Genomic DNA, 20,777 nt, shown 5'->3' with positions numbered 1-20,777 from the left:
ATATCCGTTGTTTTCCCCGCAACACCTGTCACGAGGAGGCCTGCGCTTCGTCGACTTCTGACTTTGAGCGACTCGGTCCATCGCAAAGAGATTAGAGGAAGACGGGGAGCCTAGCGGGACGCATCGGGAGAAAGCGAGCGGACAGACGGCATGTATTAAACGTGTTACACTAGACGTTCGTTCTTCTATTACGTTCTACCCTCCCCATGTCAAGTTGTCGTCCGATTCTACTTCAGACGACCCCTCTAGTTGTTTCCTGTCGTCGTGGGATCCTGACCACATTGACGTTCTCGGCTGGCGAACCCCGAAGTCTGCGAAGTCTTCTAATTATAGTAAAGTGGCGTAAGGATTGAAGCCAGCTGGCCTCTTAGCTAATAACGACACGGCTGACACGACGTGATACAAGACAGTCTTGTTTTTGCCTCTAGTTTATACAAGAGTCATCCATCATGCAGGAGAGTTAGCAATTGGGCAATTCACTTACACGTACTCAACTTGAAAACCACATGGCTGGAGCTCTGCCAAATCACATCTACAGTTACCTACTATCACCCACGGCAGTAGCAACATACAAATCTAAGTCTTATTGAGGAGTAAGAACACCGCTATCGCCGGGGGAGACATCTTCGTGTCGGTTTACGTACGGAGCGTGTCCACGGATAGATAAACCACACCTATCACACACGTAAACGTCACAGCTGTTAGCAATAAATATATATATATATCATATATATGTACCAGATATCAGCAGAACACAAGCACATTTCTTCAAGTAGTACCTCAGAAAAGGAAGAAGATGCAGAATAAGAACCACCCGTTCCCACAGACAGGTGTGTATATAAATAGACCTTTTGATGAATGAAACGTCACCAGTGTAAGCCCTCACCCCTCCTCTTTCCACTGGCTGGAGTCCGAAATTTACACATTGAATATGATCCTTCATGTAAAGGTATGATTTGGAAGATAACAAAACTACACAGATGTTAATGAAATTCGTCAAACCAATAAAGAAATTTTTAGTTGCTCGCCGCCTCAGTGCAGAGAGGGTGGGTCTTATCGGGTGCGCTGGCTCAGTAAAGTTCTGTGAGATAAGGTAACATGCCGCCAATAGAATAATCCAAAACAGACTGTTTTCAACGTGTGAAGTGATTTGCAATTGTTACTACCATGCAAGATGGGGATAAATCAACTGGCTAGTCTGCTGGCTTGTGCCATAGCTCCTGGGAACTGTAATAATCACCATACAACTTGATAATGTTCGAACATATAAAGAAACAACTTTTGACTATTGATAGCTACTGGAGCTGCGAACAGAACTGGATATTTTGTGGCCACAATGTATAGGAATGGCCAAGAAATATCCATAGAAATGAGTAAGTTTCAAAGTTTTTTCTAAGTTAGAAGTCTCCGGAAGTTTGTTTGGGTACTTCCCAAACTACTCACTTAACAGACTGGTATTTTTGTGAAAAAAGTTGGTCTACTACTTCCTAATGTCAATAAATCGTTCTCCAGCAACCTTGATATATCGACTAGATACATATGTGACAAAAATAAATAGTGCAAATATAATCTTCCCTCACATATACGTAAGTGCATACATTCGCTCGATATTCTGTGTGCTCTACACAGACTTTATAACACTAAAAAAACAATCAAACAACTTAAATCATGTGAGGGTTCTCGGGGAAAGGTATTATTTACACTTTTAAACTTTAGTTAAAAAGTATCCTCTTATCCAGTCAACACCAAAGACTCGTCCATGAAAACACATGCTAGTGCTAGCGCACGTTGTTGCGCGAATATACTAATGGTAACTATCATATCCCAATCCAACCATCATATACATTTACACGTACTTCTAATTTACAATATGGGCGATAGAATGCTGTCCACACGGCACAGGTCCTCGCGGTTTGGAGGTTTCTTTCTCCACAAGTAGCTACAACTTTTGTTTTATTCATTCTATATCAAAGACATTTAACAGTGTTTTTTTTTTCAACGACATGCGCAGCTCTCCACCGACATGTTGGGGTAGACCTTCAACACGACGTTTCTGTTCTCGTCGAAGTAGAGGATACTGAGTGAGGACAGCTTGTCAGGGACGCAGCAGGGAGACGGGACGCCGGACGTGATGCCCACGGTCCGCATGATGCTCTGTATGGTGGCGTGGTTGGAAGGTTTCATCACCTGAACAATACAACAACAGAAAACACACGCACACGTCAGGACGGTTCTAATCATCGGAAATTTACACCTCTCATGCAGGAAGTCGTAAATAACACACAGCTTTACCTTACCTGGAAACACATGGCAAGTTATCAGTACGTTATTACATCTAGAATGATATACAATCGAGTCAGAGTGCGGAGTGGAATGCGGTTTGACGCTGTGCAGACTGTAGGAAAAGGACGTCGGCACCGAGTAACCCTTGCCACGCGATTTACACCATCTACAAATCCGACATTTGGCGCATGTCTGTCCGAAAGGACTCAGATGTCTCTGAAAATCCCTAAATTGCCTGTCTTACAACTGTACGGGTTCCTTGATTTATGAGTGCAATCAATTGGGCAGGATTATACTTAAACTTCATCGCGTTTTGTCACGGGGGTCTTTAAGAAATGCCAACAGTGTCAAGTCATTTTCGTGTGAGGATCCTAAGTACGGGACTGAGCCGTGTGTGTCCCAGACCCCACGGCCAGTTGTTGATGGCCAGTTTGAACACAATGGGCCGCATACAGCCTCGCATTCTCAGGTGCACCCTTTTGCTTCAAGCTCCAGTACCCATCGTGTTTACGTTTGTCACTTTCTATGATGAACGTTTCTCCTGTCACAAGATTCACACCGCTCTGCTGTCAGAGGTTAAACAGCTCTGTCCTGAGGGCTTACACCTGCGTGGCCTAACACCCCCCCCCCCCTCCGAACACACACACACACCTCTTGCACCTGCAGAACATACCCCCCTCAGGCCCCGCCTAGGGGGGCACCAAAATGGCAGCCCCCCGTAAAACAAGGGGACGGGTCCTTCCAACCGGCTCATCCCTACAGGAAGCGAGGCTGAGATGCGGCGGCAGGCCGGCTGCTAATGTGTTAGCTCAGACCCTGGGTGTTTGGAGACAACACTTGGCTGTGTTTGTGGTGCTAGAGGTGGAATGATATAACAGATTGCCTGTTCGACTACCTCTCGATACTTGCTGCACTCATGTCCCATCTATTACACTAAAGCAGGTAGACAGCTTCCGTCAACTTAGGTTGGTCCAAAATGGGAGGCATTTTAATGTTATTTGCGTTATCCGCGAAGAGAAAAATGCCTCACAATGCCCGTGTACTGCATGGACAGGATTTGAAGAGGGATGCAAATATTAGTTCGGAGCTTAAGACTTGGTCTGCTTGGCCTTCACCTGTTGGGTATATAAAGGTGGGCCGCAGTGTGAAGGGGGAATGGGGGTAATAAAGAACGTAAGGAACACAGACCCGCACATATGGTAATCTCCAAGCAGATGTTGGGGGGAACGAAATCGTTACGTTTCTATAAGGAGACAGTCACAGAGACGGGCAGCTAGGGAACATATACAACATCTGCTTGGATACTAGTAGTGTACCGATTCCCTATTGTCTGCCTGACTGTACTGAACAAAATAGTACTTGAACTGAATTGAGGACTGATCCAACGAAACGCCACGCAGATGTTAAAAATCGTGATATTTTCTGACGGCAAGCACAGTTTGATTGGGAAACATTTGGTTGTTAATAGCCTTTGAATCTGATGCCTGTATGAAGTTGTTTGAGTGAGGAATTGTCAGAGAAATTGGGCTGTATGAAAACAGCGCGAGTTTTCACCCCATATAATATAACCTGCTTTGAGATTACTGAGGACAACTTTTACGCACTGGAAACATGCTTACGCGGTAGTTTCACGACTGTAACGTTAGAGCATTCTTGGGGTGGTCGTGGTTGCGTCGTAAAAAAAACGGACACATTCGTCGCGCGTCATCATACTGATGGCATTCTTGGATAGTCATACTCTTTTCGCACAGAATTCCTGTTTGGGAAAAAGCTACAGTCTTAGATCCCTGTCTGTGGTTTGTTCTGTCACAGCCTGCTTATAAATCGAAATGTTTCAACAGCCTGCGACGAATGTGCCCTCGTCGTGGTAGATTATTATCTATAGTCGGTTTTAAATCTAACTACTGTTTCATCAGAAAAAAAGTCATAGGACGAACATCACGACCACTACTCAACGTGCCAAAAACAGTTCGGAATGTCCAGCACAAATATACACTCTCTCTCAGCTGTGTAACCGTCTAAGCCTGAGGTACAGTTTTATCTGCATACCCCCCGATATTGCGACTGGCTACTTCAGTTTAACCTTCTCCTGCTTCGGGTTGATTCTTGGGTAAATTTCGCATTGGTTACAATAGAACTTAGCAGGTGGAGGGTTAATATATATACTACTAATCCTCCATGTTGTTGACCCTTCGTGACCTTTTTGACGCAATCGGGATTACGTTTAGAGTTGAGGCTTCCGTTATCCTGCGTGATGTTTTGAAAGGAAAGGAATGGCGACATCTGTTCGGGATGGCGACCTGCGGACGGGCCAAGGTAAATACATGTTCCTTGTGGACGCAGGTGTAGCACCGAGGATGGAAGAGCTCCAACACCGCGAGAGGTTTGTTGTCTCACTATACATACAGGGGATGGGGATGTGACACGGCGGTGTGGTCGGGTGGCTGTTACCATGGCGCCAAAACTCGGCTTTCAAAACTTCCTCTCTGTCATATACAAATTACAGGGTCAGATATTCAATCAACCAATCAATCATCAGTAACGTTACTGATGCACAGCGGCTGTAGACATTGTTCTCCATAAGTTCTACTTTCGGTATAGGGATAGGCCATCCAGTACACTCTTGTGACATCCAGCTCTCCTTTTCTTTGTCAAACGACTTGGCTTGGAGAAAGTAACGAATTTAGCCTCACAATATCTGCTTGGAGCTTATAATATTTACATCACCAAGCAAGGAACATGCCTAACGAACCCCCTATATCTTTAAATTGTAGCCCTTCTGTATCCGCAAGCTCCTGTATCTGCAGTCATGCATTGTGCATGCAGTGGGTATAACCGACCTTTGGTGTAAACTAGGGTAAAGCACCAACTTTGCTGGCATGCGGTGTGAATGACCTGTCACACCTAACCTTTGCACATCTAACGCAAGGCAACGCAACTGTACCCGGAGACAATGAGTTCCACTCTACGATACTTCTTGAAAAACATTGATTTTAACATTTGAGATATTACAAACTGTAGGATTTTAACATTTTTTTAACAGGATATCGCGATGAACCCATTTACTCTTGGGTGCAAGATTAGGTACAAAGAATTGGTCAGATTCAAAGATATTTAGTAAGCCGCCAGAAGAATACGTTTCTCACGTTTTCGATATACGGTTACGGTTGGCTGATGCTGAGGCGAAGTGACAGAAATGTTGAAAGGCAGAATCACATGTTTGTCCACCATGGTAACCTTTGACCTGTCTAAACTAGTAAGCAATGCCGGGGTCGCACGCACATCAATCACGTGTCACTCCAGCTGATCTCCGAGCAGATGTAATGACCCTGCTCATTCACAGTAGCCTGGGTACCATCCTATTTCTACCGGGGCTCCTTACACTCACTTCCCTAAAAAATTTTTAGGGGTAGCGAGTGTAAGGAGCCCCGGTAGAATACGGATGGTACTCAGGCTAATTCACAGCGCTCTAACTATTTTTGTAACATATAGTACTCGCTTCTAGTATGGCATTACTATGCTTTATTATAGAGCAAACAAACGCCGATATCTGTTTGCCAATTTGAAACTTTTGCAACTCTTGATGCATTGATAAAGAATAAAAATCCGGAATTTAGGGCAAACCTGACATGCTTTTTCGGGACCTCCATGACTACCCACATACCAGAATCCATACACATCTACCAAAGTGATATTGTGTTGTGTTGCGAACACATATGCACAACCAGAAACAGTACCTCCATCGGAGGTGAACATCCTTCAAGGAGGTACAAATAACAACAACTAGTAAAAAAAAGGACTCTCCGCAATCAACTGTTGGTGCCAAAATCTGGACATTATCGGTGTTTTTCCATTTCCTGAATGGTACATGACTGCGTGTGATTTTTTTTTTCTTTTTTCGATCAGAAAAAAATGTGCAGCGGCGAATCTGACAACTGAGAAATTAAATCGGTGTGACCTGATCTTGACAGAAGCCGAGAGCAGCTGACAGAGTACACGGCTGTAGCACAAGTTACACTGTGTAATGTTTCACTCCCACTATCTGCCTTCGGGCTGTACAAATTACTACCAGTCATCTCCCGTCAACGGGGAGAAATTGGAGAAGAACTGGCCAGCCACATTTTCAACATTCAACCTCGATAACTTATCGAGATTAACTAGATGCCTTTTCGGGAACTACCATGGGGGAATTTGCAGAATTTGCACTCTATGTTGCATAGTTTAGCTTCTATATGTCGGGGTAGCCTGATATCGTCGAGATCCCGATTAAAGTTTGTAAAAGATGTTTCCATCAAAAACAGTCATAACATTTCACCTTCTAGTCATTCACGCCACTTCAAGTAAGTATGGTTTGACTTGAAAACTAGTACCGTATTTCTAAATGGATGACCACTCTTAGATCCTAAACACACTCCTAGCATCCTGATCGCCAACTCTGCGGAATAGGATCCTGCCGTTAGAATCGGCGATTCCAATTTCTTTCTACCCCTGACGTATGTATGTGTTTTGTGATGAGCCCAATACGCGGTCAAACATGCACCAAAGGTCTTCATCCTTTCAATACTATTGCATGCTATACGGAGATTTTGTGTCGTTAAATAAGAAGAAAGAGACAGTATGGTACGGAAATAAAACAGAAACGTCAGCAAAAATGGCCGTAAAGTGGATGTAAGGATTCAGCTCATTCTCAGTATTTCACGGCTCTTTTGCAACATCTATTACTCATTTTTTATATACACTTTAAAAAACAACTCGCTTCGTCCTAGATACAATGATAGATAGACGCACTACATGTTCAATGATGTTACCAAAACACTGAGAATGAGCTGCATCGTTCCATCTGCTTGGAGATAAGGACCGCCGCACCATACCGACTACATCACCGGTAATGTAAACTGCGACATACCTTCGACATGGGGAAGTCACATGTCCCGGCGCAGTAGTAGGCGTCGAACGCTTTGGGAGAAATGATCCAGTCGCTCCAGCCGATGTCGGCGAAGTCCACTCGCATGGGTCGCCGGGAACACACTACAGGTGTCTCCTGCGTGTCGTCCTCCTCGTCCGTACTCCTGTCGCCGCTGTTCCCGACGGGAATGCGGATGAGCTTGCGTTTCCTGCCCCTGTTGCGCCTGCGGTTCTTTTTACGGCGCTGCTTCGATCTTGGCTTGAGCGCCTTCATCATGCTCCGTCTGTCGTACCTCTCCGTGTCCTCCCCGTCGTCTTCAGGAATCTCGTTATCGAAGATGGCGCGGGGTCGACGACCTCGGGAAGCGACCTCTGCTCCCGCTCTCCGTCTGTTGTCCGTCCGCGCGACGTCGGAGCGGGAGTTGGACATGGGGATGTTGGTGCCGTCATCTTCCGTGATGTCGGTGTTGGAATCGTTGGCGAAGACGACCAGGAAGGGGTAGGACGGGTGCCGCGGGCGTCTGAGTCTTGGCTGGACGCCGCTGCCTCCCCGGTAAGTGATGATAAACCCCAGGAGGCTCTGGTGCTCCCGGGACAAGTTTATCGCCCGCCCTACGTCCTCCACCTGCCACCCGTAACTGAACATGGTGATGTTTCTCGTCTGGGTAGTCGCGGACGCGCCTCCGCCGGCGGGGGGAATGCTCAACAGCGTCACCTGCCAGTAGTCGGGCTCTTCGATTGGTGTGCGCGCGTACTGCCGCAGCCGGGCCCGCGGGAGGAAGAACCGGATCTCCGCCGAGATGACGGTCTCTGTCCGCGGGATGGAGGACGAGTTGAACAGGTACATGATCTGGCCGTCATTGCCCAGTCTTCCTGTACGGTAGTAAAAAACAAAACAAGAAGATGAAGATAACGGTTAATGGGCGAACCACAGCTGTCTCAGACACACCGCTGGTTTACACAACATTATCTGTGCCCTTGACCCTCACACGCAGCCGGAAGACATTTTGTTGCTTCTGGACCAAGGAGAGTGCGAATCTCTGCGTCATACCATATAAACATATCAAACAAGACAATCAAAGACTGCAGACTTCACCCTCTTCACAGACACACAGAGACACATATATACGGACAGAGAGAGAAAGAGACAAATATAGAAAGAACACACACAAACATATACAGAAAGAAGGGTAGAGAACATTTGAAAGACACGTCGGGCACATACAGACACGAACAGACATGTGTTTGTGCCGATTGTCGGCGTTGTACAAGAAAGAAACCATGGAAAAGTAACAGGTTGATGACAGTGTCAAAGATTTTCAATGGAAATTAAATTTAAGTCGAAGGTTATGAATAATCCATCCACAAGTCTGTGCCACGACATTCTCCATCCCCAGCCGCCCCAAATAGGTGTCAGTATCGGTTAATTCTTCAGCCTTTTCGTCGGCAAAATAGACTCACTTGCCCTTTCAGTATGGGTCGGACCTTACGAATTAAAGCCTTATTAGATTGCAGAATTTAGATCATTAGGTTGGTTAGCAGGTTTGTCCGTTTCCTTTCAAACTTTATAGCTAGGATCAATTGATCTGTGTGACTTTCAAACTTGTAAGAGGCTCGTGCTCTGGATGCGTGTACATGTGCCTTTACCCAGAATACCGCCCATCGCCCCAAGGACACGACGTCTTCTGTTTTGAATCTAAGGATCAACAACAATCAGGTGGGAAGTATCTCTCGCCGTCTTTGTTCTTCTAAGAACCCGCAATACTGACTTCCGCAAGCTGAGAAAACGAGCCGGAATTTTTGTCATGACAGGACCGTGTGTCGGCCAGAGTTCTGAGGTTCAGACCGCACAGGAGACCGAAAACATCCAAACTTCCTCTTTTTGTATCACCAATACGAGTTATATTGACAGAACAAATGTTCGGAGAAAAAGAATTTGACGCTTCGCGACAAACATGACATCTTTGGGTACACTAGAAGTCATGTTTATTTTAACATATCCATATCCACATTGCGAGGTGGGTAACTTACTAGCTATGGGTAACTATTTTCGACTGGGGTAGGGTAAAAATTAGCCTATTAGTAAATCCCAACTTGTTTCCAAGGCCTACATAGGCCATGTGCTAACATCCCCCGGCCGGAGCTAGACCCTGAGCGATTGATTCAGGGTCTTCTTCAAGTGGACTGAGCCTAACATTTCATTGGGGGCTTCATTTTTGTTGGTCTGGAGCCTGAAGCTAGGCCCTGGAAGCAGTCTGGTTTCCAGGCTAGTCAGCATCCCTTCCATGGCGTCAGCACTCGCGCTACAACAACTGAAGACGGTTTTCCAAAAGGATCCTGCTGAGTAGGGACGGAAACCTGAGAAGACTTTTCACGTAGTTTCCGTGGCGAAGAAATCATCAGGGTTGAGCAGAGTGACAAGATTAACTCGGGAAGTAGCGGCTTGTATGACCCTAGGCCACTCGGCACCTGTCTACAGGAAGGGTGTTCATCAGAGAAGCAAAACTACTGCAGATGTTTGGGCACTCCTTAGTAGGGATCAAAGAGTTGAGAGCGATTGTGCGATTATGGGCAGGCGGCCCCCTGACACCATAACAAACGGAAGAACTACTCCACAGTAACCGGTGAATAAACCAACACATTGACAACGACTCTACATATTCACAACTGACGGACGGTCTATAATTTCCATTTCATCGCGCTTTTTCTGGCATATGTTGCCTTACGTGCATTGATGTTGACGTTGATTTGTCCGCTCAGTCAACACGATGCTACAGTACCAAGGTTTGAGTGGGCCGATGTCGGGCCAGTCATTGCCAAGTTACACAGTGTCAAATAGGTCCAATGTGGGACCCTGAAAGCACTGGGGATTCCCGCAGTTTCATGTGGGGAAATAAAATAACTACTCAATGTGAAGGACGGGAAGAGAGTCCTTGGCTATCGTTCTTAAACTACAACAGATGCTCGACCTTTTTTTTACTTTGTTCGTTTCTACATCTATTGTCATATTAAAACACGTAGGTAACTGAATTTCTCCATTTCAGATAAACCGCATGTCGATCTACAGCAGTATACTACGCATACAAATAGAATATACTTCGAATACAACTAAACGCTTAATTGACTAGGCACAACAATTTGTGTACATTTCTTTAAAAAAGTGTTCCTCTAGCGGAAGTTAGATTTTAAGACAATTTCAGACATTATGCATGATATATCGATAAACTCGAACATATATAAGACAATGTACGCACAGACCAGTCAAGAAAAGAAACTTTTGGGTGGGGTATTAAAGAAACAGAAACTCTTTCTAGTGATACGCGGATTTGTGGCTGCATTCCCAATGACGGGACGTGTTTTTCCTCTGCGAATCGTATATTTTCACTTGCCAAGGACTTCTTAAAGAAGTAAACAAAAAGTGCTGACTTAACTATTTTCTGGTGAGTACCGTAGTATACGCGACCGTTCTTACTGGTTCTCGTTTGAACAGAACGGGAATGTTGAGGAATTAGCAACAGACGGATGGATGGATGGAATTATGCATATGCGAATGAATAAAAGAATGAGAACTGAACGATTAAAGGTGAATTAGAATGCCAGGAACATCGCGAATTGCCGTTAGAAATGAATGACTTGTTGACAAGCCTTAATCAAATCATCATGGCCCTTACGGGTTACACGCACTAACGATATTCATTCACTACGTTACTCCACTGCAACAAGTTACTGTCATTACTGATTCTTTGGTATTCTGGGGGAGGGGGTGTCCTTTTAATTGGTTTTAACAGACAGGATAGGTATTAGATGGAATTGTAAGTTGCTAAAACAAGATGGAACGGTTTCTCATTTCCCAATTTTAACAGTTTGACGTGGCTGATAGCGCGACAAGTGTTTTTCTCCTCATATGTACGAGTGAATCTATGTTCCAGCATCCTCCCCTTTTCTCCTCTTCCCATGGCCCAGAACCTACATCCCAACTGTCCAAGCAGATGTAATATATCGAGCCGTTTTGCATGTCTGGCAAGTTGCGAGAGGTGTGTTAAAAATTGTTATTTCAACGGGTGCATGGCGGGAGGTTAAAACAAAACAAAAACACATCACTTTTAACAAGATATACAGCACGCACGAATGTACCGTTACGTACACCAGTCTGACCAGACGAGTCGAAATTTCTATACCATAGCACGTGGACCAATCCACTCATCTGTCTAGCAGATTTCTTTGTTCCTGAATAGTCACATTTTGCAAAGTTGGCCAGAAATGGACAGCTAACTCTATGACCGGCTATTAATATTTCATGTCCTTTTTTGATCCCTAAAACAGAAGTAACCCCGTTCAAAAGTGGAATGCTAGTGAAGAGTACTAAATGTTGCAAAAACAGACGTAAAATATTGAGGAGGACCCGAACAATGATGTCTACTTGCAAACTAAAATCATTCACTCCACCATTTAAGAAAAAATGACAATTTGAATATTTTCGGCAAGCAAAAAGCTTTGCAGAGACCATATATTTGTCCTCTCCGCACACAGATTATAAAACCGCCTATCCCCACGCCCATACATGTCTTTGACACGCCTTTGAGTCCACTCTTGTTTGAAGGAGTGCTCAAAACAAGAGCAGCACAGATTCATCATTCCAAAACCACTTAGAATTAATCTTTATCGGGTTTTCTGCAATCCGCTTATAAGCTTTTCTACGTGTCGATAAAAAAACGTTACAAAACGTATCAACATCGCTCAGGTAGAGGGGATACAGGTTCTAAAACTGGCAACAGTGAATCATAATTTCCCATTAATAAAGATTTAACTGCATTCCTGTTCTTTGAATTCCCTGCCCGAATTACGAATACCAGTTCTTCTTTTTACTGCCAATGTACGCTCACGCCTTTATGTGGGGTGTTCAGCCTATCTAATACTTTATGTTGCACTATGCATGATGAAAAAAGCCTTGAGGCCAGGGACTATTAACGGGCCTTTCTCACTTATTTGTCGTTACTTATACACACTAACGAAACAGAAGCTTCCCCGGCGCAGAGTTCCGAAAACACTTGCCTCCCAACTGCCCAGTGGAATGTCCATTCTACCCTAACGCCTGCCTTTTATTTACTGCTCTTTGAAGTCAAAGCCTTTTCGTTCCACCCTACTTGGAAATGTATGACGCACTGCATGGTGTAGAGAAATCCCTACTATATACCCCCCCCCCCCCGAAAAAAAAAGAACTGGCGTATCCGGCTCTTGTTTACATTCTCTCCATTTACGACGAATTATCGTTTACAACGGTGTGGGTTTAGGGGTTGACTGATAAGCACAACTGCCCAATGTAACTAGAGTTGATGAGTCTCCAAAAGATCCCTTTGACCTGTTCTGTGTTGTGTTCCCGTATTCTGTGTATTAAAAAAAGACACAGCAAGGGTCATCTCAGCAAGACACTTTTACAAATCTCTGCAAACAAAAGAGCCTGGCAAAACAAAGCCAATCCTACGTTTACGCTAGGTAGACACGGTGGTGAAGCCTATTTCGCAATAAGGCGCAAATAACAACATCAAACTTTGGGATAAGGGCTAGGGTAAACAAGGAGGACCTCGCGAAGGCGTCGTAAGTTGTTCACGAGGTAGTGTGAACAGCATTCTCTCTCTCCCGAGTGTCCATGCCAAGCATAGGATGTAAATTTTTTTTCGTGACTGTTTTTTCTCCCTACTGTAATTCGGCTTACGTGCAAGCCATGCCTGCCTTTCGTCCACAGTGATTGCCCTGACAGCGGCCATTCCTGTGTCTTACGACTCGAACACGTTTCGCAACACCCAAGCACACACACCACGAGGTTTATGGAATGAAACAGAAGAAAACACGTTTTGTACTTACGTATGCCGGGGTTCATACTCCGGACGGTGTTCCCCTTCAGATAGAACTTGGCGGACTCGTCGTCCAAGATCCCATTGGTCGTCCGCTCGTACAGTTCTAACATGAAGCGAGGCGGCGACTCGTAGATTTCCGAGAAAAGGTCCAAACCCTGCATATTATGCGGCATTTCCTTGGGCCACATTCTCGACGTGTCCTCGCCCCCAAACGGGCTGTGTCTCTCATAGTCCAAGGTAGGGTTTTCCCAGTACTGAATGGCCACGGCAGCGTGTAGAAACAACACGGCGGCGATGTAAAGTCCCCTGGCCATGGTTGGAAGCGTAGCTCTAGTCCGTGAAAGTCCGTTGTAACGAGAAGCTGCTGATCCCCGATCAGTTTTTCACCTGTGGTAAAACAAACGTCGTCTTTACTGGTGATCACCACAACGGCACAGAACGTTTATGGTAGAAGGTAACACATCCCATACACGGCCGCCCGGCCGCCGCTGGCCCGCTCAGTTTTATCGGTACCGCCGCGATGCTGTCACGGTTTAGCCGTGGGCCTGCCAGCTTTTTTTCCTGGGTAACAAACTGTAGCGCCGTCCTAAAACTGCCGTCACTCGGCACAGCGGTGACCTCTCCGTCCTGCGCCACTTCTCTACTTACCAACACCGGGGTGCCCCGCCTCAAGAATGCGCAAACATTAAACATACAAGCCTCCCGAAATCCCTCGCTGAGACCCTTCTGCGCATATTCCGCTCGCGCGCCGGACTCGGGGCCGCAATTTACAGCGTCAAAATTAATCTAGCTAACGCGGGGACGTTCTTAAATAGTAGCCGCCTGTCACCGCCGCGAAAAGCTCGGCTGGGGTGACTGACATTTGGTGTTGATTTGAGCAAGTTATTTCAAGCATTCCAGAGGTTTGCTAACCATCGCCGTGCCAGCAAAAGTAGCGCGTTTAGTTTAGGTTTCCTAAAGTTTTATAAATAAGGAACTGGTGCAGCGAACACCCTTAGGCAGAGTTAAGCAGGGCCAGAAGTGACAGAGAGGAGCCACAAATTCCAGCATGCCTGACAAACTGTTGTATAATTCGTGTCAGCGAGCGTCTTCAATGACATGGACTTTACTCCTCCGAATAACCCTTGGGCGGGCAAATTTACCTGCGCGGCGCATTGTTGTGCCTGTCTCCCAACCCAGCGCCCTCGCCAAGTTTATATCTAGTCGTACACGTTTGTTACATACACACAACACGCGCCCTAACCATACCTATATATATCTAAACTTGCACATGCTTCCGACGACGCTTGTCAGCTGTCATGATTGTGTTGTTCGGTTTGTTTGTATGTGTTTTGTGCCGAACGTTGGCCAGTTGGCGACCGGTGCGATCAGGTCGTCCGACCGCCTAGGACCCCACCATGATTACGTCCGACCCATTTGTCACTGCGGCTTTTCTACATATTAGAGCGAGGCACACGCAAAGTCTTATCTCTGCACACATCGCGACCACCAGACAATCAGGGGTCATCGATTAGATCGACAGATCAGATAAGCCGCGATTTTTTTTTCCGCGCAAACCCACCGTGGGTAGCTCCTAGTCACCCCGTCGTCTGTGTCCTTCCCTCGCGCCCACCCTCGCCTGCCTCTCGCCAGCACATAAACAGTTGGGCTCTCCTCGCGAGCCAGAATAACATGCCAGGCATGCTCCTGTGGATAGTTCCCACTCTGTTCCGTTTCCGTCGTGACTCGGGAGGTGAGTCGACCCCGTGGTGTACCTGCCGCGCGCCCAGGGACGCTGTGAAGGGACAACATTCCAGGCCGCGTCACCACCACGGGAAGATAAATGTCTTCCCATTTATATGTAATGGTATGATCGCCTCGGGCCACGTTTGCGGGGTATTTTCGGTGTGAATGAAACTTTCCTATTGTCCATTGTCTGCGATGATAGGGTTCTGCCGTGCCGTTCTTACCTTGCAACCCGACTGACCGAGTGAGGTTCGGATAAGGTGTTCTTGTTACACGCACGCCGTGTTCTGTAGGGCAAAGTTTTAGGGTCTACGTACATACGTACATACAGGTGACAGTTGCCGTTTTCATTTCTCCAGCCTTTTTTTTCCAAGATGCTGATTTCGTTTTGAGAGGTAAACAGGACCATGTAAGGTGCCGGTGGTATACGTGTGAGGGACCGGCTTGCTCCGGTGGGCGTAGGCAGCTTGCTCTTATCAGTACAATCTGCCGCAAACATGTACCATGATTGACGAAATTACGCGAACCGCGTGTTCCCCTGGAGCTGAGGGGGGAGGCCAGCGGACAACCCGAGGATCTGGCGGTGGACCAGCACGCCGGACGCCCCGCCGAGTGCTCACGCCTCCGCCGGCAGGGGCGCACTGCTCCGCCCCGACACATGGTCTTCTTTACGCCACTTTATGTATGTGTAAAGAGACACCGAAGGATGCAGTGTAAAGAATGTGAGTCGTCAAGGGGGATTTCTCACAGCCTGGAACTACAAACACCGCCACGCTTAGTCTCCAAGCAGATGTTGGGATGCAACAAGATCGTAACATTTACAGGCCGCCATGCTCCTCTGACAACCACTCAATTAGAATGGGCCTTTGATGGGCCTGTTGTCACTCAGAAAAGGGGCGAATCAGAAGGTCTTTCCATCAAACCTCCACTTGGACTTGGAAGTTAGAGAGTAGCCACGCTCCCCCAATACCTAGGCTATTTATGCTGTGCCTACGTCACAAACCACATGGACCAAGCTTCACATCACTGCCCATGCTAATGTTCAATCACGCTGTGAAAATAAAGGAGATGGAGCTCCGACATTGCTTCACTTTGTAATCTTCGATGAAGTAAACAAGCCCAGATGTTGTTCGTTCTTCAGCAGGTTGGTGTAGGTGGCGCTGATGACGCACCACACGGCTCACTTCCAGACCCTGCGACACTGACGGGTTCGGCGTGCTCTAGTCTAGCGGAACGTAATGTACATTGACAATGTACGTTTATGTAAGCACTTACATTTAGCGGCTCTATACTCCCTGAAAATTCACCCAAGGGCAAAGAACGCTAATCTCAAGTAGATGTCGTGAAGTTTTCTGACAATCTTTCATCCATGCTGTGAAAGAAGCCTGGCGGTCAGAAAACGTCACGAAATTTCACCCCAACACCTGCTTGGAGACAACAAGATTCCGTCCTAGAGACGAGTAGAGTAGATCATAAGAGGAGGGAGAGGAGATGCTGGGATGACTGCTGTGATATCCCGCTACCTAAGGCGCATACACCTGCAACTTACAATCCCTGTTCCATTGGGGCGGCGACCGTTCAATGACCAATTAAGAATGTCCTAAGTAGTTCAAATGAATTTCATTGCTGGAGATATGTATTTTGAATGCCCTTTTCTTGTGTTCGTAAAGTCATAGCTCATTCGATTTTGTATATGAGCTTCGAATTCGCTAAAAGATGTCCATCTCGGGAATGTCGTTCTTTTTTTTACATCAAATCATTTACATTTTGACGAGCTTCAGTTCTGAACCTGGCATACATGTCAACACCTGCTGGATTTTAGAACGGATGCTGCTGGGCAGAAAGGTTGTACGAAGCCACCCCCACATACAAATCTCCTTGCAATGCTGTACAAGTCTGTATCATAACAGTAGCTAGGACTGCGAGACAGACGAAGAGAAAACGCAGCTGTTTTGCCAAGAACAAAGACGTGTTATTCTTACTAAACGGCTAATTATTACCGATAATCTGGTGAAAGGACATTGGACATAACCGGGCTGCCGGTTCCTAAACAAAGTGTTTCTCTCATTCGCGACCACCGTCCGTGAAATGTGCCACTTCACCGATGACAGTATGATGGCAAATGTAGTTTACAAATTGAAATGTTTGAAAGGAGACTCGGTGACAACTGCAGCGGAAAATGTTTTGTCGGACTGGGTCCTGCAGGGGAGTCTATAACGGACCTGTGGGTCGAGTTGAAAACGTTGTAGATTTCGCCCTACATATAGAGATAGTTGGTAGAGGGGCTGAGTTTGCCTTGGAGAACACCTGGTTGTCAGATGGTCTCTGGTGGAAGGTGGTCTTATGGTTTGTGTTGTTGACTTGAAATCTGGGTTCCAATCCCTATAGCTAGCAGGCCCCAATGTTGTGCCAATGGGCATGGCATTTTACTCTGAGTGACTTCCTATTCTACTCAGGTGAAAATGATTACCTAGCTTTGGGTAGGGACGTTCTCTCGGATGGTATGTAATGCTGGAGGTCCTGTGTTTGAGGAGAGTCAAACCTCGAGCATTTCAAACATTGGGATATCCGAAACATATCGAAATGAGTAGTTGTCCATCCCGGTGTGAGCGGATCAAATCTTACAGTACGGCCTTATGTAGCTTGAACTTGCTGCGCAAAACTGTGTCGCACCTAAAGGCAGTTTACCGGTTATGCGAAACAAACAAACAAACAAACAAACAAACAAACACTCCGGTCAAGTGAAGGCATATTGTGTTCTGAGTGAATCTGACCAATGTCAACTCACCCTCCCTACAAACCAAACTTATATCCTGGGCGATTTCTACATTTCTTCAACTAGTCGTGCGTAAACCTGGAACTGTTGCCCTTACATTTACTCCCCCCCCCCCGGAATACGCCCGATATCACTATTTCATGGCCACACTGTGCAGTATATCAAGTGCGACTATCAAATAACGTTCAATATATATTTTCTTTTACATAGACTGTGTGGAAAGCAAAACGAAATATGAGTAATCAGAGTAATCTGTCCAATTAGGCCTCTACTTTTCTGTTCTATGTCATCCACAGGACCTTAGATATTTCCGCCCGACATCCGGGACCTGTGCAGCCCTCCCCCTCGCGTTCTGTAATGTATCATCTATAAGAGGCTCCTTTGAGTTCACAAAACCGAGACATTTGCACTAATTTGAACAGATATTTACTCTAATGTGAACCGAATTTGACCTGGTGACTTGTGTGATGGTCTGACCACTTTACATCTGCTTGGAAATTAATCTACATAAGCCACATTTTCAAACTTCTGCTAGTAGAGATAACACGCAACCTTCCCAACCTTGGGTATAGCAAACTTGTTCAGCTGCCTGTACAGACAGCTTTAGTTTGTAATCTTCTCCAGGGGGAGATGATGGACTAGGATATTGACGGCTACGCGGGTAAACAACGGGGATACAAAGACCGTTCGGTGGTGACGTTTGGGATTTGCACCAGCTACTGTGGTTAGAGCACGGGTCATGAAGACTCAGGGAACAGCTGCGCTGAGAACAGACAAGGTGAAACTGATGAAGAGATGTGAAGGTTTCGTCTCCAAGCGGATCTTCAGGGGCAAAATCGCGCCGTTTCCGACTAGACCCCAAGATCTGACCGCTGATGACCCCTGCCTGATGTTGGTCACCGGCTTCCAGAAAACGGGGTAAATCAGAATCTCCCCGTCCAACCTCTGCTCGGACAGTAGTGAAGGCTTGGAACTACCAAACGCGCTGATAGACGGCAGTTCAGGTGATTATGATGACCAAAACATCGTCCAAAAACGAGCTGCAAAAGTTAGAAGTTTTTATGTAATACCAAGGTAAGCCATCCGGGGCCCAACATCTAATTATTTCTGCTACATACAAACGTTCATAACAATCCATCCATAGCTTGTTCAGTTATGCTGCTAAGCTACAAACAAACGCTACTAAAAACATAGCCTTTTTCACGAAGGCATAGTGAAGAACGTACCTACTGCTAGAAGTCCCGGCGCACATAGCAGGCCTGTGGGGAACGCGCTGTCGGACACGTCGGACGGAAACTTCACACACTAGCTCACCCCCGCCATCCATTTCACCCAAAATGCCGGAGCTCCCTTTTTTCACTTATCATTTCGAATGACACGCTCAAAGCATTTCGCGGATTCCCCCTTTCATGGACATGAATGGCAACATGCCTTCTGTGCGGGTAATTGCTGCTCTGCGAACTCTAATGCTGACGGATCAATTTGGTCTTTTCCGGGGGACGTGGGGTCTCGCATTATATGTGCGCGCATAGCTGTACGGGCGTGAATAGCGAGGCCATGGGAGCTCGCCGACTCCAGACACTGACTCATTGCTCCTCCGTCTGCCGCGTTTCTACCCCACTGACGCTTCTTTCTTCCCCTGGCGCCCTGTCTATAGTCTCTAACAGACCTCGAGGTGGACTGGAAAATAGGAGAAAATCGTTAAAACAAGGGAAATATTCATCAGAGGACTTTACTGGTCATAGGAAGGCTAACAAATCTGTAGTCCTACATGTAAGTCCCCTGTTTGTGCTAATTCCTTTTACTTTTTAGTCCACCGAGCAGTCTGGCAGAGGTTACTGTATCGTACACCTCTTACTGTTTACCTTGGTATGCCATATTTTCTGAGTCGACGTTAGTCTCCTTAGCAGGCTTTCATTTTTTGTTATCAAGTGATGTTTTCAGGTTGTATTTCACTGCTCTTTTTACGCTTACCGGAGGCAGACTACCACAAACTGGGTACAGTAAATTGGAACTGACACACAATCAGAAAAGAACGTATAACGAGTACAAGCGCTACAAACCACTTAGCTTGTCCAGAACACAAGTTATAAAAAACGGAATTTCCGCTGCAGTATCATGAAAAGCTACCAGGGGAATGTAATCCTTTCTTTACAGGGCATGACCTAACCGCATACCAAATTCTATCACAATTTATCCATAGCTTTGTGAGTTATGCTGCTAAACCGCATACAAACATGCGTACAAACGCTGCCAAAAGTATAACATTCTTCGCGAAGGTAATAGGCAAACAAAGGCCCAGTCCACAAGCTGACTAAGGAAACTACGCGACAAGAAGAAAGTCATAGTCGCCGTTTGTGTAAAGTTTACATTTAAGAATCTACTGCCTGGCGAGTTGGTCGAACGTAAGAAGAATACAGTGGCGATTACTACCGACGACAGGGCTCACACAAAAGAAAGGATAAAGTCGATGAGGACTATAAAGCTGTGTGTAGAGATTGCCACGCTCCATAGAGCATTGTGGAACAACAAGGAACAAGGGACCCATGTTTGCTTACCAATCTTTTGCTTGCTCAACAGCTGATGTCACAAAAGAACGGCCGAATGCCCGGATTACTTCGTTACGAGCCAGAAAGTCTCCAGGATTTAAGTGTTGGCAACAGGATTTCAACTTATAAAGGAACTGTGGAAAAAAAAAAAACTTTAACAGACAATGATGTGCAAGTGAAATTTTAACCATACATGTCGTCGATTCTCTTTTCTTTTCTTAATCTTTGACTGTTCATAACTTGGTATAATCTGGTTTGACACTGTCGTCCAGTCCGAGTACCTTTAACACAGGTTTGATGTCATTTGGAATATATTATAGCAATGTCAGTCTTCAACATACACGTCATTCCGGCATCTCCAAGCAAATCTTCAATGAAAGAACCGTGACAGTCTCTGACTGGACAGCTTCTGAACCCTGGATTGGATGGCAGGCTGCTCAGAAAAAAGGCCATAAATGGGGCTGATCACAAACTTTCCATCCCACATCTGCTTAGAGTATACTCCTGGTAGGCCCCAAAGGGAGGGGCAAGCCTGAGGGAGGGGCAAACGATTTTGGAAGAGGTGTGGCCGTTTGGGGTTCCCCTCCCCTGGAACCATCAAAACCTCGTTAGGCGAAGTCTTTTATTGGGGAGGAGATTAGCGTTGGTATTTGGGCCAACCGGCTTCGATTTTTATGACATAAG

General features: G+C 46.0%; 1 protein-coding gene across 6 annotated transcripts in view; it reads right to left on the bottom strand.

Annotated features, from left to right (window-relative positions):
* Positions 1-397: 397 nt before the first annotated feature.
* The window catches only part of LOC118411348 (bone morphogenetic protein 3-like), a 32,135-nt gene continuing 11,755 nt past the window's right edge, over positions 398-20,777 (bottom strand). For 4 of the 6 annotated variants that reach the window (XM_035813575.1, XM_035813576.1, XM_035813580.1 and 1 more), the window contains exons 2-4: positions 13,051-13,430; positions 7,190-8,061; positions 398-2,187 (exon numbers count right to left, since the gene is read on the bottom strand). In XM_035813575.1, coding sequence (XP_035669468.1) covers positions 1,996-2,187; positions 7,190-8,061; positions 13,051-13,357 — 1,371 coding nt within the window. In that variant the 5' untranslated portion in view covers positions 13,358-13,430 and the 3' untranslated portion in view covers positions 398-1,995. Of the gene's footprint in view, positions 2,188-7,189; positions 8,062-13,050; positions 13,431-14,604; positions 14,828-18,770; positions 18,873-20,777 lie in introns of those variants that run through there. The other 2 variants (XM_035813579.1, XM_035813577.1) reach the window with 2 other exon arrangements.

Source organism: Branchiostoma floridae, chromosome 3 (assembly GCF_000003815.2).
Source record: "Branchiostoma floridae strain S238N-H82 chromosome 3, Bfl_VNyyK, whole genome shotgun sequence".
Classification (NCBI taxonomy): Eukaryota; Metazoa; Chordata; class Leptocardii; order Amphioxiformes; family Branchiostomatidae; genus Branchiostoma; species Branchiostoma floridae.
Note: the sequence above shows the minus strand (reverse complement) of the source record. Positions and strands in the feature narration are given on the sequence as shown.